At 52.3% G+C, this 24324-nt stretch overlaps 2 protein-coding genes across 5 annotated transcripts; one reads left to right on the top strand and one right to left on the bottom strand.

Annotated features, from left to right (window-relative positions):
- Window positions 1-6056: 6056 nt before the first annotated feature.
- Window positions 6057-11988, bottom strand: POLR2E (RNA polymerase II, I and III subunit E). Of its 3 annotated transcripts, none has more exons than XM_019744070.2 (8): window positions 11665-11988; window positions 9740-9914; window positions 7981-8096; window positions 7366-7446; window positions 7181-7239; window positions 6999-7077; window positions 6717-6793; window positions 6057-6454 (listed from the first exon to the last, which is right to left on the bottom strand). In XM_019744070.2, exons 1-7 carry the CDS (start codon window positions 11719-11721, stop codon window positions 6728-6730), a joined length of 633 nt encoding a protein of 210 aa, XP_019599629.1. In that variant the 5' UTR covers window positions 11722-11988; the 3' UTR covers window positions 6057-6454; window positions 6717-6727. The 3 variants fall into 3 exon arrangements, with proteins under 3 accessions (XP_019599629.1, XP_019599628.1, XP_019599630.1); XM_019744069.2 differs by having other exon boundaries at window positions 6057-6556; window positions 11665-11893; XM_019744071.2 differs by lacking the exon at window positions 7366-7446 and having other exon boundaries at window positions 6057-6556; window positions 11665-11872.
- A 9182-nt stretch (window positions 11989-21170) lies between these two features.
- On the top strand, window positions 21171-23664 carry GPX4 (glutathione peroxidase 4). 2 transcript variants are annotated; one of them, XM_019744067.2, is made up of 7 exons: window positions 21171-21330; window positions 22374-22468; window positions 22551-22695; window positions 22827-22978; window positions 23070-23094; window positions 23277-23336; window positions 23413-23664. In XM_019744067.2, the coding sequence occupies exons 1-7, from the start codon at window positions 21247-21249 to the stop codon at window positions 23443-23445; spliced, it is 594 nt and encodes a 197-aa protein (XP_019599626.1). In that variant the 5' UTR covers window positions 21171-21246; the 3' UTR covers window positions 23446-23664. The 2 variants fall into 2 exon arrangements, with proteins under 2 accessions (XP_019599626.1, XP_019599627.2); XM_019744068.2 differs by lacking the exon at window positions 21171-21330 and adding an exon at window positions 21818-22055.
- Window positions 23665-24324: the final 660 nt, after the last annotated feature.

Consider the following 24324-nt stretch of genomic DNA (forward strand, 5'->3'; position numbering starts at 1 on the left):
CAGCCTCAATCTGTTACAGGCAACTTCACAGTGGGCCCGTCCAGCTTCAGGCTCATAGCATGGCTGGTGGGGCAGCAGGCGGTGACAGTGCCAGACCCCCTCTCCACCTCACCCACCCTCCCAGAGGGGGTGCCTCCTCCGGTCCAGAGGTGGGTGTCAGAGCAATGGCTCACCCTGAGCCAACCTCAGAGGAGCTTAGAACAGTCCGTGCTTGGCACAGGCAGGATCCGGTCCCCAAGAAACAACAGGGAGCCAGGTGCTGCTGGGGTGAGGGCACTGTCAGCCAACTCTCCGACAGCTGACAGCCATGTCCATGCTCTCTGGCTGGAAACCTAACTGAGGGCAGCTGGACCCTTCACACAGGGACACAGCAGGTACCAGCTTAAGAGACATGGCAAACCCAATCACAGCTCTGTATTCAGAGAGACAGGAATAGCCAGGATACTTCGTGTATGGTAAAGTATACATAAACTTGACCATCTTAACCATTTTAAGGGCACAGCTCAGTGGCATTAAGCACATTCACATTGTTTAGCTGTCCCCACCATCCATCTCCAGAACTGTCTCATCTTCCCAAGGAGAGGACGGGAGGCTCAATGGGGGTGGGGGGAGCACTGGCTTTTTCTTTTAGCAGCACCCAGCTCATTCTACCTCAGGACCTTTGCACACCTGCACCCTCTTCCAGGAAGGCGCCCTCCCAGCAGGACTGGTTGCCTCCTCAATCTATTCACATTGTTACTGGTATGCTTGGGTTGTCCTCTGTCATTTCACTAGTCATGTGTCTTTTTGTTCTTTGTGCCCGTTAATCCTTTCTTTTGCATTAAATGAGTATTTTCTAGAGTAGCATTTTAGTCCCTTTAATAATTTTTTTACCTGACATTTTTTGAGTCATTTTCTTAGTGCTCTAAGCGCTTACCATATACATCTGTTTGGTTGTTTTTTATTGTGGCAAAATACACGTAAGATTTGCCATATTTAAGTATACAGCTCAGTGGCGTTAAGTCCATTCATTGTCGTGCAGCCATCACCACCACCATCTCCAGAAACAACTTTCTCATGTTCCCAAACTGACACTCTGTCCCCATTAAACACTCACTCCCCTCCCATCCCCCAGCCCCTGGCCACACCATCTACTCTCTGTCTCTATGAATCTGACTCCTCTGGGGACCACCTATGAGTGCAATTACACCATATTTGTCCTTTTGTGTCTGGCTTATTTTGGCCAGGATGATTTTGGAAAACAATGTATGCATATTTAGGGGGAAAGGGGAGACTTGTTCTACCATTAGACATACTGTAAAGCACTACTTTTTAAAACCTAAATTGACCAATGGAAAAGAAGAGAGAATCCTTTTTTTTTTTTTTTTTAAGATTTTTATTGGGGAAGGGGACCAGGAGTTTATTGGGGAACAGTGTGTACTTCCAGGCTTTTTTTTTTTTCCAAGTCAAGTTGTCCTTTCAGTCTTAGTTGTGGAGGGCGCAGGTCAGCTCCAGGTCCAGTTGCCGTTGTTAGTTGCAGGGGGCAGAGCCCACCATCCCTTGCGGGAGTCAAGGAGTCGAACCAGCAATCTTGTGGCCCATGTGGGAATCGAACTGGCAGCCTTTGGCGTTAGGAGCAAGGAGCTCCAACTGCCTGAGCCACTGGGCCAGCCCCAAGAAGAGAGAATCTTGAAACACCATCTGTGACTCTACATGGGACAGCAGCCATCGAGGGCGGCTACCAAAGGACCTGCCAGATATTATAGTGTCAGGAACACCATCTGCGGGGAAGGTGACTTCCCTGGGTCACATGGTGCCCAGAAGCAAATCCCAGGGTTCAAGACCTGTGTGGAAAAGCCACACCTAGGAATAGGTATTTAAGAAATACAGAAAAACAGGGATAATTTTTGCAAATTGTGTATCTGATAAGGGACTTGTATCCAGAACACATAAAGAACTCTTATAACTCAATAATAAAGACAAAAATCCCAATGGGCAAGACATGCGTACACATTTCTCCGAAGATAACATGCAAATGGCCATAAGCATGTGAAAGACGCTGACATCAGTCATCTGGGAAAATCACTGTAACCACAGGAGACTCCGCCTCACTCCCACTCCAGGGTGGGCAATAACAAGGGTCCCACAGATATGGAGAAACTGGAATCTTTATACAGGGCTCGTGGGGATGCAAAACGGGGCAGCTGCTTTGGAAAACCATCTGGCAGTTTTCACATGACCCAGCAATTCCCTTCCTAGGTGCACACCCAGAGTACTGAGCACAGGTCTGCACAAAACCTGGGCATGACGTTCACAGCAGGAAAAAAGTGGACAAGCCCAAAGGTCCCTCAGCTGATGATGGACAGACACAGCATGGCCCGTCCACACACTGGAGTGTACTCAGCTGTGAAAAGGAGGGAGGTGCTGACACTCGCCACAACGTGGATGGACCTTGAACACACGGTGCTCATGAGAGAAGCCGGACACACAAGGTCACACAGTGTGTGATTCCAGTTACGTGAAACGTCCAGAACAGGCACATCCACAGACAGGAAGTGGGTTAGCGGTTATCAGGGGCTGGGGCAGGGGATGGGGTGGGTGACTGCTAATGGGGACAATAATTTTTTTTCCATTTTAAAATATTAAGGGCCGGCCCAGTGGCTCAGGTGGTTGCAGCTCCGTGTTCCTAATGCCCAGGTCACCGGTTCGATTCCCACATGGGCCAGTGAGCTGCACCCTCTTACAGCTACGACTGAACCACAGCTCTCCATGGAGCTGGGCTGCCGTGAGCAGCCAGAGGTGGCTATGAGCTGTTGTCAGCTGCAGTGAGCTGCTGCAGGCTACGATGTGCTGCCAGGAGCGGCCGGCAGCCAGCGTGAGTAGCCAGCAGCCAGTGTGAGGTGCTGTGTGCTGCCATGGGCTGCTATGTGCTGCTGTGTACCACCATGAGTGGCCAGTGGCCAGTGTGAGTGGCCGGCAGCCATCGTGAGCAGCTGGCAGCCAGCGTGAGCTACCATGGGCTACTGTGAGCGGCCCACCGACAGCTGGCAACCGACGACCTCAGCGGGGTGGGGGTGGGGGCGGCGCAAGGCTCATAACACCAGCATGGGCCAGGGAGCTGTGTCCTACACAACTAGACTGAGAAACAATGGCTTGAACCAGAGTGGGGGGGAGGCGGAAGAAGGGGAAAAAAGAAAAAAAAATCTTCTGCAATTTATTGGTCAAGAACACATATGCAAATATTCTTGACAAATAAAATGAGTAGTGAACTCAGTCCTTACAGCGAGGGGGCATTATCAGGTCATATTAAAGGTTTATTTGGCTACCGTACAATGTAAGAATTGACAAATCCAGGAGATAACCATGAAATAGAAAGCCACCACAAATCAACTGATTTTAGACACAAAGATTTAAAAACATAACAGCAAAATAAGTGGACGGTGTTGAGGAAAATAATTATTAAGCAAAAAAAACCCCCAAGAAACAAACATGAAGAATAAAGACAATGAAATCACGAAAACACTAAGATTAGGTTAACAGAGTCTACGCAAGATCTCAACTTTGATATCCTTTGGAGTCATTTAATTCTAAAGCTGTTCTTAAGATTGATGGGTAAACATATCAACAGACTGTTGGATTTACTAAACACTGTCTAATTAGTTGTGTTAATGGTTACAAAATCACCATCAAGACTGTTTTCTGTCCAAAAATTCCATGATGACTTGTAACATCCTAGCCCAAGGCTTACCGGGCGTACTTTCTCTAGTTTACTGGCATATTTATTTTCATCCCAAAGGCCTAGTTTTCTAGCCACTAGGAAATAAAAATTTTGTTTCAGTTTTCAAAAATTGTCATCAATTAATTGCTTGGTGTACCCAGTACTATCACCAAGTGTAAGTGAACAGCTAAGGAGAAGGCGCATTAAAGTGCCGTGTTTCCCCGAAAATAAGACCTCGCCGGACAATCAGCTCTAATGCGTCTTTTGGAGCAAAACTTCATATAAGACCTGGTATTATATTATACATTACATTACATACCCGGTCTTATATTACAGTAAAGTAAGACCAGGTCTTAATTTTTGCTCCAAAAGACGCATTATTGCTGATTGTCTGGCTAGGTCTTATTTTCGGGAAAACACGGTACCCACAACTGAGCTTAATGGGTAGTCACCACAGCAGCCATCGTGGTCCTTTACGTAAAGGGAACATGTGTTTTGCAAGAAAGTGGCCGGCAGGGGTGAACCACACACTTTGGCTCAGGGGGTGAGCAACACTAATGGGCCCAGTATGACTGTGACCAGGGGACGCATTAAGTGACCATCTGCTGTCAAGCCCATTTACAGAAACCCACAAAAATAATCACCCTTAGTGTGTGGGCTTCCGGTGTGGGGAGGGCTTTCATCTGTCTACAAGGAGTTCTCTTTCCTAGAATTGTCATAAACTTACATTTTTTTCCTTATTTCCCCCCGTTTTCAAAAATCTTTCCTAAGGTCTCTGTAGCATGTGAATCTATATACATACATACCATGTTTCCCCGAAAATAAGACCTAGCCAGACTATCAGCTCTAATGCGTCTTTTGGAGCAAAATTAATATAAGACCCGGTCTTATGTTATAGTAAAATAAAACCGTGCCTTATATTAATTTTTGCTCCAAAAAATGCGTTAGAGCTGACTGTCAAGCTAGGTCTTATTTTTGGGGAAACACGGTAGGAGACAGAGTTCAGAAATTGCTGTGTGGGAGTCATGGCCCTCATGGTCGTCATTCATTAAATAAATACTAAGTATCGACTACATGTCAGGCATTATTTGAGGCATGATTTAGCCACAAAATGCCAGTGAAGAAAAGCCAACCTCGTGCCCTCATGGGCAAAACAGAATAAAATAAATGTGTACCATACATAGGCTGCCGGAGGGTAAAGTGGGAAATAGGGATGGGTAACTTGCAGTTTAGAGTGGCCACGGAAGCCCCAGGTGACATTTGAGCAAAGTCCTGATGGTCAGGGAGCCGGCCCTGTGGACACCGGGGAAGGAGCCGGGCAGAGGGCACAGGTCCTGCCTGCCGGGTGCCGGCAGCTCCCCTGTCCACTGCATGGCCTTCATGCAGCCCATCTGAGTAAAATCCGCTCACCATTGCGTTTCATCTGAAGACCAGCCCTTTTCATTTACACAAGAAATGTAACAGGACGATGGGCTGAGCAATTTTTTCCATGTTACAGTCAGAGATCCGTCATCACATCTGTACTCCAGCCCAACTGGCCCTTAGGAACCCCAAGCACCACAAACAGTATGATCAGAAAAGGTTGGAGTTTCCAAAAACAAATGCAGCACAAACGGTTGCAATTCTGTGCAGCTGGCAATCTTCTCCACCTTCAAGACCAACGTTTGTAAAGAACATGGGTTGAGGGTGAAATCTGGCCTCACAAAAGAGGAGGAGGCATGGACACATCCACCTGCTAGGAAAACACAGACGGCTTCACAATGCAATGCAGCCTGCGCAGCCTAAGTGGTGACAAGGTGGAGGGAGGAGAGGGCATGCTTCCCAGCAGGGGACAGGTTGCTTTTTGGGATGTTGGAATGTTCCAGAACTGATGGTGGTGATGGGTGCACGGCTGGGAATGGACTAAAAACCACCGAGTTGTGCACTGTAAATGGGAGAATTACCTCAATGAAGCTATTTAAAAAATACACACGACGGCTTTTAACCTGGGGAGGGAAGGCCCTTGGGAACAGACACTAAAAGGGGTCAGGGGCTCATCAGATCCCAAACTTCTATGTAAGAAAAGTATTGCAGAGCACAGCCAGAAGCCAGCGCTGGCCATTTTACTCCTGCCCTTTGTGCGAGGCGAGGGAAGGGACAGACACACATTTGCACTATGGATACTGGACAGCCAGCCAGGCGTGGCTGTGGCCGCCCACAGTGGGAGTGGGGCTGGGACCCCGAGGGGACATAGAGACCCTGCCTCAGCCCAAGCCTGGCACCCACCGCAAACCTGTTCTCCCATTTTAGTTTTTCATATAAGCAAACTTGTTTACTCAAAATATCTTTAATTTAAAAACACTCAGCATTCAATAGCAACTGAAAATCCAGGCGTTTTAATCTTGCTGCTAGGTGCCCTGAGTGCTCACAGACAGTTGGGGATACAGCCACCATGAGGAGGGCACGGCAATGGGAAGCTGAGAGGAAGAGGGAGCTGACCGGAGACTGGGACCCAGGTCCCACCTGGGGGGAGGAGCCCTGGAAGGACCCAGGGCTGCCTTGGTCACTAGCTGCCTCGGCAGCCTCCTTTCAGTGTCCTATCCCCTCCTGAGTCAGTAAGGATCCCAGGTGGGCTCCGTGTCCAGGTGAGGCCACGAGGGCCCTCAGCCCAGGAAAGGCAAATGGGTGGTAGCCTGCCTTGGGGTCGGGTCGAGCAGATTCTCTCCAGGCAGGCTGCCAGCGTAGGGTGGTCACAGTCCATCTGTCCATGTCCCAGGGCTGGGCAAGAGTGGAGAGGGTCATTGGGTGGTACGGCTATCACACAGGCTGGACATGCCTCCAGGACCCACAAGTGGGTAGTGAACAGCGGTGGCCTGAGGGCTCTAGGGGAACCAGGGAGGCAAGGGTTGGGGCGCAGAGGAAGGCAGTCCAGGAAGGAGGGGTGTGTAACCAGCGGAACTTGCTCAGAGACAGGGTCAGGCCCTTCCTGCATCCCCACCCATGCCTATCCCCACCCCCCACCCTCTGGCAGCCATCTCACCTGTGGGGCAGCTACTGCACCAGCCGGTAGGTGATGTACCTGCCTGCAGTCTCGCTGGGCCGGATGATCTTCACCACCTGTGTAAGTGAGAGAGTAGGGCTGGGTGGGGCCTCACCAGGGACTCAGGTCACAGGAGTCGGGGTGGTGGCAGGGCAGGTGGCCAGCTCCCTGAGACCTGGCGGTTAACTGCACCCTACCCGGCAGCCCTGACTCTAAAGCTGGCTAGAGAGGGCGTCCCAAGGGCCCTACCCCAGCGGAAAAGAGCCCGGAGGGGCCTCTCACCTGTCCCCGCTTTATCCCAAAGTAGCGCGCCACAGGGTCTCCAGCCTGGATCCTGGGCAGCTGGTTCTCTCGGAGTTTACTGGGAAGCTCAGTCAGGGAAAAAGCCACGCTGGGCTAACTGGAGGGGGGACTGGGATGGAGAAGCAGGGAGGGGACGGGATGAGGGAGACCAGAAAAGATACTACCGGGCCAGCAGCTCTGTCACCTCCTCTTTGGTCATGACGACGTGCTCTGGGACCAGCTGCCAAGAGGAGAACCCAGGTCTCCAGGGGGCCGCAAAAGCCTCCCACTGTGCCCCCCACGCCTGGGACGGGCCTTGGGGGTGTCTCTCCAGCCATCCCCTTCCCCACCTTCCCCAGGGCCCCACCTCATGCTCCGTGATGTTGATGAGCAGCTCCTGCTGCAGAAACTGCTCCAGAATATACTTGGGGGCCATGTCGACCAGAGACTGGAAGAGACCACCGCTCAGGCTCAGCCACATCCTCAGCCCAGCAACTGGAGCCGGGTGTTGCTGCTGAAACGGTTCCCTCTGGTACTTTTAACAAGCTGCCACCAGGCATCAGAAGCGGGGAACACCCACCTGATGTGGGGTGTCCCCCCTGGAGGAGCCCGGAGACCCGCCCTCCACACATCTCTAGGCTTTAGCCCGTGTCAGGTCAGAAAGTGAGTTTCCATCAATGAAATGCACCCAAGAGTTGTCCCCAAGCTGGTGTGGTGGCCCCTCCCCAGCAGAGTCCCTTGACAGGACTCTGCATCCCCCACAGGCAGAGGGACAAGTGCTTGTCATTCCTCCATCCCAATCACCAGCCTCCCTCAGGCCTGTCCAACCAGACAGGGACACTGGGCCTGCTCAGAGCCCCAGCTCCTGCCTCAGGACGAGGGGCCCAGACCCCCCCAGGTGAAAACCCATGGCGCCACGCAGCAAAGAGAAACGTGCACCGGCTACCTCCTGCAGGGCAGGGCGGGCTCACACTGGGCACACCTGCTTGGCAGAGGGCGTCATGCCCTGTTGGACCACGATGAGGGCGCGGGTGATGTTCTCTTCCTGCATGCGCTGGCAGTACACCTTGATGGTCTTGATCCCCACTTTGGGCTCCTCTGCCGACATAGCACTCTGGTCCACTGCAGGCCCCTCCTCCGCCCCCCCCGTACCCCCCCCCCACACACACCCCGCTGGGGCCTCAGGTTCTCAGTGTGCAAAACAGGTTGCCTCCAGGTCACCTGGCAGCTGAAAAGGACCCTCAGGAGTTCCTGTGTGGATGTGGGGTCTGGGAGTCTGGGTTTGGTCAGGTGCCTCAGGGGTTGGGAGGTGTGGGAACCCCTAGGTTAAGCGGTTTGTTTAGTCTGCCCACGAGATGGTGGCTGGGTGTTCAGAGGTGAGATGAGGTCAGCTGACCTGCCACAGAGACAGACTGCCCATCCCCCCGAGGGTGGGGGTCCTCATGCTCTCAGTAGTACCATGGGCCCAGGGCTTTGGCACTGAGAACCACTGGACTCTATGAGCCTCGCAGGTGAGTGGCTGGGCTCTGGCCACCAGGATCTGGGCAGGGCGCCCCAAAGTGCGCCTCACTCCACGGATGGGCAGTGTCTCTGACCCAGTTGTTGGCCCCCAAAACCGTCAAGTTGGAGTCCTAATCCCCAGGATCTCAGGATGTGACTGTGTTTGGAGACGAGGCCTTCAAAGAGGTGCTTAAGGTGACATGAGATCAGGTGTGAGCCCTGATCCAATCTGAATGGTGTCCTTCTGAGATTAGGACACAGACACATACAGAGGGATGACCCTGTGATGACACAGGGAAGAGATGGGATCTACATGCCAAGGACAGAGGCCTCAGATGGAAGCAACCCAACGGACACCTTGATCTTGGCCTTCCAGCCTCCAGTGACAGGGACAAGCAATGGCTGTGGTTCTGTGCTGGTGTTACGGCAGCTGAAGCAAACCAACACAGGCAGGAGCATCAGCCTGTTCCGCAGCACGTCCCAGGGGCAGTGGCCCCAGCATCACCAAAGACCCACAAAAGCCGAAAAACCTCCTAGTCCTGGCCCTGAAAAGGTCTGGACATGGCTCCATGGGATGCCAATGAGTAGGCACCAAGGGCTTCAGTAACCACATCTCATACACAGGACACTTTTCTTAAAAAGTGCGACAAGGTTCTGCTCTGCAAACACTGTCTGCCCACCCCCTTGATTCTCAGTGCAGGGTGCCCCAAGATGCTGGACATTGCTGGCCCCTAACTTCTGCAGGCCTTAGAGCCAGCCGACACCAGCAGGTTAGACACTAAGACAGAGGAACAAGGGGTCCCCGACACACCCCTAAGTGGGCTCTTCACTCAATTCGGGGCTCAGCGGGGGGCCCTGAGCAGCAGTGCAGGAAGGAGCTGGTGGGAGTGGAAGCTGTACTCACAGGTGGGAGGTGGGGCAGAGAGGACAGGGTGGGTCTGAGGTCAGGAGTGGCTGGGGCCCTGGCGGGAAGGTCTATGATAATCCTGGTAGGAGAAAACGGCTAATAGAGAATGGGGAGGTGGATTGAGAAGGAAACTGGAAAAGGCACTTAGAGGGGTCAAAGGTCAGTGGTACCACCCACAGCATGAAGGAGCTCTCTCCTCAGGGTAGGCAGAAGGAAAAGGGCCACCGTTGACTCTGAGTCACACAGCAGGGGGCTGCTACGAGCTGGACCCTGAGCTGGTCCTTGGTTGGCCCCACTAGAACCATGACCCTTCAGGCACTGGCAAGGCCCTCACCTGGGAAGAAGACAAACATCTGGTCAGTGGGGTCATCATTGTGGGCCACCAGCACTGTGAGGTCCGTGCGCCGCGGCCTCCCTTCACTCGGCTTGTCCCCAAACTGGGCCTTGAACTCCTCCAGCGTCTGGTCCAACTCATCCTGCGTCACCAGGTAGCCACGGTCATGGCACAGCTGTAGACAGAAAGAGCCAGGTGACCCCAGGGCAGAGGAGGAATTGCAGCAAGAGCCTGGGCGTGATGATGCCACTGTGAGGATGATGCAGGGAGTTTGGGACCGTGAGGCAGGTGTGTGTAGAAGCCAGAGAAGAGGGACAGGGCAGGTGGGGACAAAGACCGGATGCCTCTGAGGCTGCCTCTGCACTGCTCCGGTTACAAGCTGCCGTCCATACTGTCATTTTATGCTTAACCTCGGGGCAGCCGTGACTGGGGCGCAATAGCAGTAGGACTGGGACTCAAGGTGGGGCTCTTTGAGGCCAGAGCCAGCCCTGGAGTCTGGGGCAGAGGGACACAGCCAGGTGGGCAGGGTAGACTCTAGAGAGTCTGAGGGCTGGCACTTCTGGGTCTCACCTCAGAAATCGGGGCTCTTTGAATGGGCTGACTAGAAGACCCATATGAAGAAAGGGGAGGTCAGACAGCAGCCCTACACCCATCCCCTTTCCTCTGTGAAGTCCCCACAGCCTGATTCCCTCTCAGGATCCCCAACACCCACTGTCAGCCAGAAGCACATGTATTTTGGTCCCTGTCTTTGTCGTAGCTTCACAAAGCGGTGAAGAGGCAGGGTGCGGCTGCACAGGCTTAGTCCCGGCAGGACTCCTGCGCCACTGGGTGATCTTGGTCAAGGCCCCACACTTCTGCAGGCCTCCGAGGATCACCCTGGCCTCTTCCGTGGGGTGGGTTAAAGTGCGTGGCATATAGTGACTGCTTGGCCAGCTGGCTGCTGTCACTCTAGTATCTAGAGTAACTCCAAGTCGCTGGCTGAGGCGTTGAAGTAGCCACCAGCACAGGTCTGAGAGATATGCCTGCACTGAATGGCAGGTCAGACCAGCTGACCCGGGTTTCTTCCAACCCCACAAGACTGGGATTCTGTCACGTACTTGGGGTAATGCTGGGGGATTCCAGGAAGTAAACAAGTGGAAGACCAGGTGGTCTTCCGTGTACCGTCTTTCTCTCTCCAGCTCAAGTAAGGCTGTGGGTGAAAAATGGGTTCTGTGGAAAGTTAACCTCACAGGGTGATCTGATCATAAACCCCTAACTGGGAAGGTCATGAGGGGTAGTCACACCCCAGGTGTATAACTTTCTTAGTAAAAGCCTTGTCTTTGCCTTAAGCACCCCTTGTCCATTGTTCATGTGCATCTAGGTTCACACACCTTTGAAATAACCGTTACCACCCTCACAAGAGTTAATCCCGTTAACTATTCCATAATCCAGTTCCGCCTGGCTTTCTCCCACCTCCCTGTCATCTTCCTTACCTTCCCTCCTTAATTCCAAATGCACAAAAGAAACTGCAGAACTCGAAGCATTTGGGATAGAAGGATTTGCTTCCTGGCATCGAAGGATTTGCTTCCTGGCATGTCGTCAAATAAACTCTTATATATATTCTATACAGAGTCGTCTGGACCTTTCTTACGTCCACAAGACCCTGACACGGAGAGGGCGAACATCCTAGGCAGACAGACCCAGCACCTCGGACTCCAGCACCTCGGACTCACGACTGGGCCGCTGGTCTGTGGGGTCCCTTAGGCCTGCAGAGGCCCTCATGCAGCCCCGGGACCCGCTTTGGTCCAACTCCTCCACTCCACCCGCTCGGGCGGGGGTCGTGGAGGCGGGTTCCCGTTTGCAGCCTTTGCGCTCATCGTCCGCCCCCCGGACCGCTGCGTGTCCGGCTCGCCTGGCGCAGCGAGGCCGGCCCTCACCGCGCTCACCTGCATGATGGTTTTGCGGATCTTCCAAAGCCGGTAGGTCTCCTCTTCGTCGTCCATGCTTGTCGCCACTCACACTCACTGCGTCTGCGCCCGGCGGGACCCGCGCCTACTGAGCCTGCGCTCAGCCCCGGTCAGGCCCCCTCAGCTCAGGGCTGTCGCCCGCGAACGCCTGAACAGGGACCTCTCGAGACCAGCAGCGCCTAGGGCAGCCTGAACCTTTCGAGAGAGATGGTTGGCTGTGCAAGAGACGAGCGAATGGCGTCGCCCACTATCGCCTCGGAAGGTCTCGCGTGGTTTGGGCGCAAGTTGTGTTTCCGCTCAACCCCCGCCTCCGGACGGCCGTTTAGTTTGTTTGTTTACTTATTTATTTATTGGGGCGGGGGAACAGGACTTTTATTGGGGTACAATGTGCACCTCCAAGCCTTTTTTCCAAGTTAAGCTGTTGTCCTTTCAGTCTTAGTTGTGGAGGGTGCAGCTCAGCTCCAGGTCCAGTTGCCGTTTTCTAGTTACAGGGTACGCAGCCTGCCATACCTTGAACCAGCAACCTTGTGGTTGAGAGGACGCGCTCCAACCAACTGGCCGTTTAGAATCCCTACAGGCAGAAGCGAGAAAACGGAGGGTGGGGAAACTGAGGCCCAGATGGGCTTGGGGGTCTGCTCTCCTCGCAAGAACGGATGGGTGGCCTAGGAGACGCTACATAAATATTTATGCATTTATGTAGGAGGTCCTCTCAGTTGGCTCTTGATCACATCCAACCTAATGGCCCCAGCTTCATTTTTCCCCGTCTGTACATTGGAAATTATAAAATGTCCCCATTTTAGAGGATTAGCTGAGGATCTAAAGGGGCTCCCGTGCTTGGGAGGAGGTTGGCATAGCTCCTGGTACTTATGTTGGGCTCCCACCTCTGTCCTCCCCCACTTCGTCCCCTGAACCCCAGCCCGCCTCTGCCTGGATACCCCACCACCCAGTTCATACAGGAAGCTCACCCAGCAGCCCAGCCCCTGACACTTAGGAGGCTATGAGTAACTTCTTATTCATTGATACATTCATTCAATCAGATACCAGCAACCATAGGACAGGGAAGAAGCCAAGCACCCCCTTACATTCCAGGGAGAGTATAGACAGTGAACATAATAGACTGTGGATGGAAAAGGGGCCACATATTAAACCTGACAAGCTCAGGAGACTGAAAATAACCACATAAGATGGCGTGAGCATAAAAAAAATTTCATAACTAAGTGGGCCATGGCAGGAAGCCATATCTTTAGCCAAACGCTTCCTTCATAAAGTTAATCTGTGCCTTTAAGAGGGCCTGTCTATTGTTTTTTGCACCTAAGATGACATCCTTGGAATGTCAGTAATCGCTTTTTCCAGACCAGAGCACGAAAGTACTTGATCCCTCATTATTATTCTTGTCCCTTTGGTTAACATCTCTGTGTGAACTATTAACTATCCTGTACCCACCTATGTGAAAGAAGTACCTGTCTGTCCAATTTACTTTTATCCACTCCCAGAGATTTCCCGCTTTGCTTTCTCCCACCTCCTTAATCTACCACCAATGGATTTCATGTAACTCTCCTCCTTTGATTCTCTCTATAAAACAAGCTGCAAACCGCCATTTCGCGGAGTATTTTCTCAATCCGTTGAGATTTTACTTCCCAGCAATTGTCGTCAGTTTGACTCAAGTACGCCCTTATAAGCTTTTTCTTAGGCTGGATGTTTTTCGTTGACATTTCTTGGCGTAGTCAGCAGGATTCCAAAGAAACCCACCCAGGACCACCCTGCGGACCAGGACTCGGTGCTAGGTACCAGCAGGGGCCCATTGTGCCCCACCGGCTGCCTGCTTCTCATCGGGTGAACTTGGGTGAGTTTTTCTTGGAATTCTGGACCTCCCTGTTTTAAGGTAGGAGGTCCTGACTTTATTTGAGTTGTTTGTTTTTTTAACCCTCGAGTTGGCGTTAAAGGTTAAGGGTTGAGATAACCCAGGTTAAGGACAAAGAGTTAAGATAACTTGGGGACAGGAGGAAAAAATGGGTGGCTGGTTTTAATTTTGGCTTTTCAATTGGAATTGTTGACTGCGAGTCTGAACAAAACTTTTTGCTGGATAAATGAGAGTCTGAACTTGTTGAACTCCGAAGAAAAGGGGCATTTACTCCCTCAAGCTCGAATTTCGGATATTCTTAGGTGACTAAGAATCTTTGTGGAGCTGTTTGAGGGTACTCCTCAAAACGTGCAGTGGCCCCAGAGGGAATTCCAACACAACTGTAATTAAATATTTGACTTGTCCGGAGACGTGCACATAAAGGCTGGTTACCTAGTGCTCCGAGTCCTCACGGTTGTACTAGACAGCCGGGGAGAGAAACTGAGGCATGTAAGAGGGTTGAAACGACTTGGGAGGTGACAACCCGTTGGAGCTCAACCCAGAAGCAGCACACTTGAACTCTACACAATATCACTAGAAATTTGTTCAGACTCTGCAGATCTCAAAAGAAAACTAAAAATTAACATGGGAAATAGTGCCTGTAAGGCTGACAAGCTCCCAGACCCCATCCCCATTAATTCCCCTGCAGATGTACAGTTCATAGGGAGTCTATTTGCAAGTACTTACAGACATGGAAAGGTTTAACTGGAAGCAATATCAACTTAAGATGGCCAAAATGGAGCTCTTTCGACATCTAAATTAATATTTTTTGTGCACAATTAGAAAAAGTCAGCTTAAAAACCAAACTAAATGGAATGGGAGGCTTACCTCAATTGGCAAATAGAAAGAAGCCTCTGAAATGGAATAGAGAGACATTCTTCTCTCCAGGAAGTTAGTAAGAAAATTTTAGATACCGTCTCTGAACTAAAGAAGATTTCTGAAGCTGCTCAATGCCAACAGCCCACTTTTCCCTCTTCAGCCGTCCCACTGTGTGCTTTACCTGTCTGGACCTGCTCTCTTTCCTCCCTCTGTCTCCTGCAGCTCTGTTGCAGCTCCCTTTGGAGAGGAGCTGGTCTTGGGCGGAGGGGAATCGCGGTTAAAACTTTGCTAGGGAAACTCCTGCAGAGGAATCTGCTTTTATTGTAAAAAGACAAGTCACTTTAAGGATTGTAGAAAACTAAAATAGCATTAAGAAAAATAAAAGAAACAGAAACAATAGGGCTGCTCCAAGGACTCTGAGGGCTTTTCCTCTTCTTACCAACACTGGGGCTACTTTCTCTGTTAACACCACCAGGCTAAGTTGCCCTCTCCCTTGGAGTAAAGCTTCTGTACAAATGGTAGGGACATCTAATCAACCAATGTCTGTTTAAATCAGAACCTATTCCTCTCTAGTTAGGAAACGTTAAGTGGCAACATCTATTTTTACTACTCAAATCTTCCCCAATTCACCTGATAGTGTGACACTTTCTCACCAATGATACTCACATATCCTCCCAGAAGGATGAAATGTATTTAGGACTAAATGAATCAGATTGGGAAAATAATGATTTCAAAAGAAACAATATGAGAGGAAACTAGTTTTGATACTGACGGAGTGTTTGGTACAGGATGTTCCAATACAATTTTAGGCTTTTTCCAGTACAGATATTGATTGGCAATATTAGGTTAGTCACTCCCATTAAAGTAACTATTGACAGTTCTTTGCCTCTACCTAATTATTTGCCAATATCCTTTGAGACCTGATACACCAGCTGGAATTAGCTCATTATACAAGATTACCTTTAAAAGGGACTTATAATTCCAGGTATGAGCACCTGTAATTCTCCTATTCTTCCAGTAAAGAAACCCAATGGGAAAGGATGGAGATTTGCACAGGATCTCAGAGCTATAAATAGATATCCTATGGTTCCAAATCCACATACCCTATTAGCTATTCCTGTGTATACTGCCAATATTTTCAGTGATAGATTTATGTAGTGCCTTTTTCAGCATTCATGTAAAAAAAAGAAAAAGAAAAGAAAAGACGGGAAATATCTCTGCTTTTCCATCTGGGAAGATCAGAGTTTACTTGGACAGCAATATCCCAGGGGTGTACACCTATTTCTGTCAGATACTAAAAGCTGATTTGAATAATGTTGAATTTCCCAGAAATTCTACTCTAATCCAATATATGGATGATTTATTCTTATGCTATATGCAATAGCTTCCATGGTAAACATAAATTTGAGTTTTTTACTTGAATAACATCAGCCCAACAAGCTGAATTAATTGATCTAACAGGAGCTTGTAAATGAGCCAAAGATCAAATAGCCAATATTTACACTGATAGTTGCTATACCTTTGGTGTAGCTCACAACTTGTTGTGGAAGCAGTGAGGCTTCTTAACTTCCTTAGGGCAGCCTATAAGGATGGAAAACAGGCGGCAGAATTTAATTTAGATGTCATACAGCGACCAAAACAATTGGCAATTATCAAAATTCCAGGACATGCTAAGGCTGCCATCATAGAAGGAAAGGAAAATAATTTAGCTGATAACTGCAGCTAGACCGGCAGCAATAAACAGCCAAATTATCCAGACTTGAGAATGTTTCTTCTCCCTATTAAATCAATAAAAGACTTTTACAGTTCAAATGGGCAGCTGCAGAAGAAAAGAAAATATGGCAACAAAAGTGGAACTTGGACCCAAACAGATATAGCTTAGCATGTACGTAAGCTAATGCATTGGGGTCTTGGAAAGATAAGTTTCATGGAGAAAAGAATATTAGAAACCTCCTACTGTAGCTCATAAAGTGTATAGCAGATGTCCTATCTGTCCAAAATATAGCCCTGGAAAATCACTCCATGGGTCCCATGGACATTTCCCATTTCCTTTAGGTCCATTTGAGGTATGGTAATTGGATTTTATCCAAGGGCCACCATCTCAAGGATACAATATGTATTAGTCATGATTTGTATGTTGTCTCACTGGGTTGAGACAGTCCCTTGCAGGAGAGCAACAGCCTTAATGGTAGGGAAGTTATTTAAAATAATAAGGGGCGGCCAGATGGCTCAGTTGGTTAGAGCGCGAGCACTGAACAACAGGGTTGTTGGTTCGATTCCCACATGGGATGGTGGGCTGCATCCCGTGCAACTAAGATTGAAAACGGCAACTGGACTTGGAGATGAGCTGTACCCTCCACCACTGGATTGAAGGACAACGACTTGGAGCTGATGGGTCCTGCAGAAACACACTGTCCCCCAATATTCCCCAATAAAATAAATAGTTCGGCTTTGACTGCCATAACCTTAGATGGCTTGCTCCACCCCCAACGGTCCAACATTCAGCAAGACAAATGCTGACACTAAGACTTCCTAAGAATGAGCCTTTCTAGCACCGTGGGACCACAGTATCCAACCAAAAGGTTGGTCATCAGTGCATCCTTCGGATTGATTTATGACCAAAATAGGAAACAGTGGACGAAAAAGGGACCACATATTAAACCTGACAAGCTCAGGAGATTGAAAATAACCAAATGAGATGGCGTGAGCATAAAAAAAAACCTCATAACTAAGTGGGCCATGGCAGGAAGTCATATCTTTAGCCAAAAGCTTCCTTCATAAAGTTAATCTGTGCCTTTAAGAGGGCCTGTCTATTGTTTTTTGCACCTAAGATGACATCCTTGGAATGTCAGTAATCGCTTTTTCCAGACCAGAGCACGAAAGTACTTGATCCCTCATTATTATTCTTGTCCCTTTGGTTAACATCTCTGTGTGAACTATTAACTATCCTGTACCCACCTATGTGAAAGAAGTACCTGTCTGTCCAACTTACTTTTATCCACTCCCAGAGATAGATTTCCTGCTTTGCTTTCTCCCACCCCCTTTGATCCTCTATAAAATAAGCTGCAAACCATTTCTCAGGGAATTTTCTCAATCCGTTGAGATTTTACTTCCCAGCAATTGTCAGTTTGGTTCAAATAAACTCTTATTTGCTTTCTTCCTTATAAGCTTTCCTCCTGTTAGGCTTCCCCCTCTTAGGCTGGATGTTTTTGTCAACAAGACAATGATGTGAGAAGATGACACTGCTGTGGAAGGAGAGCTAGGGCCGCTAATGGGATGTCTGTGGTGTCAAATGGGAGGGAGGTCAGGAAAGGCAGGGAGTTGTTCCAGCAAAGGCCCAAAGCGGGAGAGGAGAGGGAGGAAGGGGTGGGTCTGTTTCAGGCAGAAGGTACAGCCTGTGCAAAATCCCTGGTATTTGCAGCATGAGGCCTGTGTGGCGAAGGGTAGGAGGGGAGGTCAGAGGGTGAGGTGGGCCAGATGTGGGAGGCCTTGTTGGTGGGGTTGCAAAGTTTGCATTTTCAGACATTTTTAGGGAGACCAGGGAAGGGGCTGGGGAAGACATCCTACCTGGAGATGTGGGGAATGGCAGTGGGCTGGTTCTGGGTGTTCTGAAGGTGGGGTGGTGGGATGTGGAGATGAGAGGACAGGGGAACGGATATGGCCTGACTGGGGTGGGAAGACCCAGAGGGCAGATGGGGAGGTGGTCTTGGATGTGGTGAGCTTGGGGGGGCTCTGATGGAACCCCAAGGGGAGACACTGCTGAGCTGGGAGGATAGGAGTCTGGAATTCAGGGTGAATTTCGAGTGAAGACAGACGAGTGGGCGCCTTGAACACATGGTAGACATTGGAGCTGGGAGCATGGATGAGGTCACTGAGCAGATCCAGACCAGAGGCCGGGAGGAGGGCAGGGAGCAGCAGGAGGTGCAGAGGTATGCACAGACACTGGACAACCAGCCTGGGCTCCAGTCTTGGCTGTGTGATCTGAGGTACTTTACTTAACCTCTCTGCGCCTCTGTGCCTCCCTCCCCTTGCCAAGAACAGCACCCACTTCCTAGGTGACTCGGCTAATGACTGCAGCGCCTGACACTGATGTTACATAAGTGCTCTTACATAAAATAAAGGGTAGTAGGAGGTTGCCAGGTGTCCTGGGACCAGGTGAAGAAGGTGTCTGAAGGAGGAGGAGGAGAGAGTAACTGTCAAAGCCACCAAGCAGTGAGTCTGAGCAGGCCTGAGGATTGGGCAGGGGTTTAGCCAAGCAGACCTTGTTCGTGACCATGAGGAGGGCAGATCCAAGGAAGGGCCGGGGTGGGTTTGCAGGAGGAAAGGAATTGGAGATGTAGACTAGTTGTAAAGGGGAGTACAGGGGACAAAGCTGGAGAGGGAGAAGGTTGGGTGGGTTTTGATGGGAGAAAGGCATCAGACTACTGGGCGCCAGCAGTTGGTAGCAGCTAACTTGAAGACATTCCGTCCTCCTGAAAAACAATCTCAGAAATTCTCATGGCCCTGGAGTTATCGCATCCTGCTTGACAAAGAGACAGCACATCAGCAACCCAGAATTATACTGTGCGAACAAGGGGAGCTGGGTTGAAGAACCAAGATTCTGCAAATACCAGTATATCTTTAAGGCAAAAAGCAGAAACTAGACATCTGTGATGATTGCCATTGTTTAAGCTAGAGTCATTTTGTGCTTAATAGCTACATTTTTCTATTATCTCAAAGTGTACTTTTAAACGTTTTTCCTGGGATTTGCTTTTCTTTGACCATAAACTACGTGACAATCAAAGCAACTGAAACATTTAGTTAATCCTATAACTATATCCTCATTAAGAATGAAATTATTTAATTCTAGCTGCCCAAAATACTAGGGGCATTATAATCGCAAGGACTTACCTATAGTGAAGGTCAGACAACATTGTAAATATACTAAAAACCCCTTTAATTGTACAGTGCAAAGTGATTAAAATGGTGAATTTTATGTATGTGATTTTTATCTCCATTTTTAAAAAAGAAGAAATCAGGCCACAGGACAGGCCCTATCCAGTCCTTCCTGGAACTGGTGGCCACTCTGGAAATGTCTCTGGCCAGTTGGCAAGTCACCTTATTGGGGGGAACACTGCTACTTCAGCCATGGTGGGGGGGCTGCATGGAGCCTTGAGACCTCCCCAAAACTCCACTACCCCATCTGTAAAATGTGGTCCCTGTGAATAGCTGTGAAACTCCAAAGGCAAACCCATCCCAGAGCCTGGGGCCACTTGCCCCGAAGGGCAGTTGCCCCTCCTCCAGGCTAGGTCTCCCCACCTCTGCTCTTACCTCCTTTGTACTGGCACAAATCAGGAATGAGGTGGAGCCCGTTGCTGAGTCTCTCGCCCTTTGTGCCATTGCCCTGTGCTGTTTTTCCGGCAATACTGAAATGAGTAAGAGCAAATAACAGATCACAACAGAAACAAAACTGGAGTCTTCCCAAGGGCTAGACAGACTGGCCAGTGTGGCAAGATACCCAGTGCTGCTAGGGGTTGGAAGTGTGGGGTCGTTTCCTGAGAAGTGAAGAGGCCCAGCTGAGACAATAGGGGCTCCCTGCCAAGTGGTGATACAGAACTTGATCTCTGGCCTTTGGTGACCAGGCTGGAATGAAGAAGCCACATGAAGACGGTTGTGCAAGAAGGGCAATGTAGCAACCGGCCCCAGGGATTCTCCCTCCATTGCCTTTACCACCCAACCTAGCCATCTAAGACCCTTCTCCTCCCTCTGACAGGCAGGGAGGGTTCAACGGCTCCCTCAAATGACCGCAGCCCCCAGAGTCCTGCCTTAATATTCATGGAAGGGTCCGAGAAAGAGAGAAGATGCAGCTGGGGCACAAAAAGCTGAAACCACCCCACTGTCCAAAGGTCAGCGTCCTGTCATGGCTGGGGTAGGGGGTGGCGGCGGGGAGCAGCCAGGCTTGCTGTGGAATTCCAACTCAGTTCAGGTCATTTTTCTGCCCCCAGTAGCCAAGTGCCTGAGCCTTGCCTGAGCGACATTCAGGGGTTGTGAGCTCAGACTTGGAGTCCCTCCTGTGCCGTTTGCGTACCTCCTGTAACGTTAGAAGTGGAGACATCACTCTGGGCTTGTTTTTCCATGTAAGTACACACCTGGGTGTCCCCACGTGTTCTTCCGAGGAGCGGAATCCTAGGGAGAACTTTTAATGGCCGCCCTCAACACACACCTGGGCTCACATATTATACAAGGGGCTAAAGCAACGGTTCCCAAGGACGGCGATGCCCCGGCCACGGCGCGCTACGGCGGACTCTGCCCGGGCACCCGCCACTGGGTGACCCCCAGGCTCTCGCCAGGTGCCGCAGATGGGGCTGAGGCGACCCCCAACGACACCGCAGCCTCGAGTGGGCGGGAGTCTAGCCCCCAGTTTGGTTTTATTTACATCAACACCCCCCAGTTTTCAGAGTTGGCTCGATTTCTCTGCGAGTTCGACCCTCGTCCCCACGAATTTCCAGTAATTTCTCAAACTGTCGTGCATCTTGCGGCGTCAAGGTCTACCACCCGCACAACGATCTCGGAGCCACCAAACACGCCGCCCACGTTAACGTAGCCACTCGCCCAAGGTGAGCATGCGCAGTCACAGACAACAAGAAAGCCACAGCCCTCCCGACCCCGCCCGCTCCTCACCCCGGCCTTCCATTGGCTGGCGTGACCATGCGTCACAGGACCCGCGCGGCCGACCAATGAGGGTGCTTGAGGGCGTGGCCGAGGGCGGGGAGGAGAAGAGAGGAGAGGAGCACCGGCACGCGTCCATTGGTCCGCTCGGTGAGGGGAGGAGCCGCTGCTTCCCTGTAATCCCCACCGCCGCGATGAGCCTCAGCCGCCTGTGCCGCTTGCTAAAGCCAGCGCTGTTGTGCGGTGCTCTGGCCGCGCCCGGCCTGGCTAGCACCATGGTGAGCGTTGCGCCGGCGGCCGGGCTGGTGGGACGTTGGGGCGGGCGCGCGGCCTTCCTCGCGGCGCGCGGGGCTGCGTTGACTTTGGGCAGGGGGCCCCGCCTGGGGCACACGCTGGGCGGCTGTCGGAGCCGTGTCTAGCGGGCGGCCGGTTATGGCTGGGGGCGGGGAGAGGGGTCCAGGGGTCCGTAGGTCCGGGGACAGGACTGGGCGGTCGGGATGTTCGGGGCCACCCCCTGGCTGTGCAGAGGCTGCTGCGTACCCGCAGCTGGGGGTGCCCTCGGCCACTGGCGCAGTGGCTGGGACCCTGGAAAGCGCAGGCGCCCCTTGGGCTGGAAATCCGGGGTCACGCGCCGCGGGGCGTCACCACCTCTCCCCCGCCCTGTGCGCCCTGGTGCCCTTGCGCGGTGGCGTCACAGATGGGCGACCGGCAGCCTTGGCTACCGGCCTTTTGTCCCCGGGTAGAGGCGCTCGGTGGGCACAGGCGCGTCCGGAGAAGGGTGGGCATGGGCCGCGCAGCCGCAGGCTCCTCGGGTCGCTGCAGGCAGCGATGCGGGTTGCCGGGCAGGCGGCGGCAGCGCCGGCCAGCCCTGGGGCGGCGGAAGGCTTCAACATACAGGCGCAGGAGGGCGCGCCCCCGGCGGAAGGAGCCCTGTCCCAAGAGCCTGGGGCAGGTACAGCGTGGGGCCTCGGACAGTGGCTGCTGTGTTGTGTACCAGGAACCGGTGCACGTGGGGCCCCTACACCCACCGGCGGCGTCCTCGGCCCACTGGGCACCTGGCGGCGGCAACCCCACTTGCTGGGGCACCTAACGGGGTCCCCAACCCTCCCCGGGCCTCGGTGTCTCGAGTTAAATGTTCCCCGCTGCACAGGGTGCGTGCACCTTAGGAGGAGGAGGAGCCCTGACTTTTTCCTTGCCCCAGGTCCCTGTCATTCTCGGCAGGGATCTGCCTGGGATCCCCTCCTTCCTGGGGACCACAGGCTGGACGAGTGGTCCGGGGTTCCGTGCCCCGCCAGCCACTCAGCGCACCTTTGCCTTGCAGTGTGCGTCCCGAGACGACTGGCGCTGTGCTCGGTCCATGCACGAATTCTCAGCCAAAGACATCGACGAGCACATGGTTAACCTGGACAAGTACCGGTGGGTACCTGCCTCCCTGGGGGGGCAGATGGGGGAAGGTCAGTTGCCCTGACCTAGCCTTACTGGCCCATCCCACTTCCAGGGGATTCGTGTGCATCGTCACCAACGTGGCCTCCCAATGAGGCAAAACAGACGTAAACTACACTCAGCTCGTCGACCTGCACGCCCGATATGCTGAGTGCGGTTTACGGATCCTGGCCTTCCCTTGCAACCAGTTCGGGAGGCAGGTGTGTGGCCAGCCTGTGTCCCTTGGTGTCCCTGTATGCGGGCATGGGGAGAGGGCCTAGATCTGTGGAAGTTTGGACCAAAAGGGGGTACAGGCCCCTCCCTACTCACCCCAGCACCCTGCTTATCACAGGAGCCAGGGACTAATGCCGAGATCAAAGAGTTCGCTGCAGGCTATAACGTCAAATTCGATATGTACAGCAAGATCTGTGTGAACGGGGATGACGCCCACCCGCTGTGGAAGTGGATGAAAGTCCAGCCCAAGGGGAGGGGCACCCTGGGAAAGTGAGTGGGAGAGGGGAGGGCAGGATGGCTCCCCAAGGGGGGGGGCAGCACAGTTGCTGTGGGGTTACTCATGACTTACCTTATTTTGTAGTGCCATCAAATGGAACTTCACCAAGGTAAGGGGGAGCTTTGGGGGTGGCAGGCCAGGACTTTCCAGGGCCATCTCAGTGTCCCGCCCTAAAGCTCCAGGCCTGGCCCAAATGGGGCAGCAGGTGGGGGCTGCTTGCTTGTACCCAGCCCCCCTGCTGGGCACCCCCTCAAGGTGGCCTGTGCTGCCTGACACCATGTGTTCTGGCAGTTCCTCATTGACAAGAATGGCTGCGTGGTGAAGCGGTACGGTCCCATGGAAGAGCCCCTGGTAGGTGCCTCACCAGAAAGCCCGCTCTGAGTAGGGCCATGGAAAGAGGCGTCCCTGACCCACTCCTTCCCCACAGGTTATCGAGAAGGACCTGCCCTGCTACCTGTAACCCCACAAGTGTGCCCCCCTACCTGAGCCCACCACCCGTGCCCCTTGGAGCCTTCCATCCGGCACCCATGACAGTCTGCCTGGAAACCAGCCCGCTGGTGGGGCAGACCCGAGAACCTGGCGTGCACTCCCGCCGGAGGAAGGCCCCTCGGCCCGGCCTGGCTTGCGGCTCAGTACCCCCACCCCTGGCTGCCTTGTGGGAATAAAACATACAAATTGGCCTCTGGGTGCTCCTGCCTCCCTGGGAAGTCCTGGGGTTCAGAGGGCAGCACCGCCCTGTAGCCCTGCCCCTAATCTAGGCAGCCCTGCCCTTTGGGGCACAGGCTGATTAATACTAGAGGTATGCTGATCCTGAAGGTGCTAATTCCTCGTAACTGGCGCTGTTCCCAGCTCAGAGCCTTAACCTGACAGCACAGTTGTTCAGGGCCTGCACAGGGCCTTGGTTTTACCCAGTGAGCCCCTGGGGCCCAGCGTCAGCCAAGCTGCTCTGGGCATAGCCTCGCCAGGCAGGGCTGACTTTGTGCTGGGGACTCTGAGCCAGGGCAGCCAAGCCTGCTCATGCTCATGGGCTTTCGTCCATGGCCCCTAGGAGGGTGGGGAACGGCCTGAGCCAAGAGGCTCCAGTACCAGTTGATGTTCTGGAGGGTCTGGGAGGCTGTGGGCATAGCTGGCCTGTAGCTTGGGGAGTGATGCTGTGCGTGTGTGTGTGTGTGTGGGGGGTTGGGGTGGCATGGCTAAGCCACCCCACTTCCAGTATTCCCAGGGAAGGACAGCAGCAGGAGATGGGGACCTGCAGAGGGAAGTAGCTCCCACCCACTTATCTGTCCCCTGGCTAGAGGCAGCCCCCTCTGACCAGAGGCCTGGTGTGTTCCCCATGGCT

Source organism: Rhinolophus sinicus, linkage group LG07 (assembly GCF_036562045.2).
Source record: "Rhinolophus sinicus isolate RSC01 linkage group LG07, ASM3656204v1, whole genome shotgun sequence".
NCBI classification, from domain to species: domain Eukaryota; kingdom Metazoa; phylum Chordata; class Mammalia; order Chiroptera; family Rhinolophidae; genus Rhinolophus; species Rhinolophus sinicus.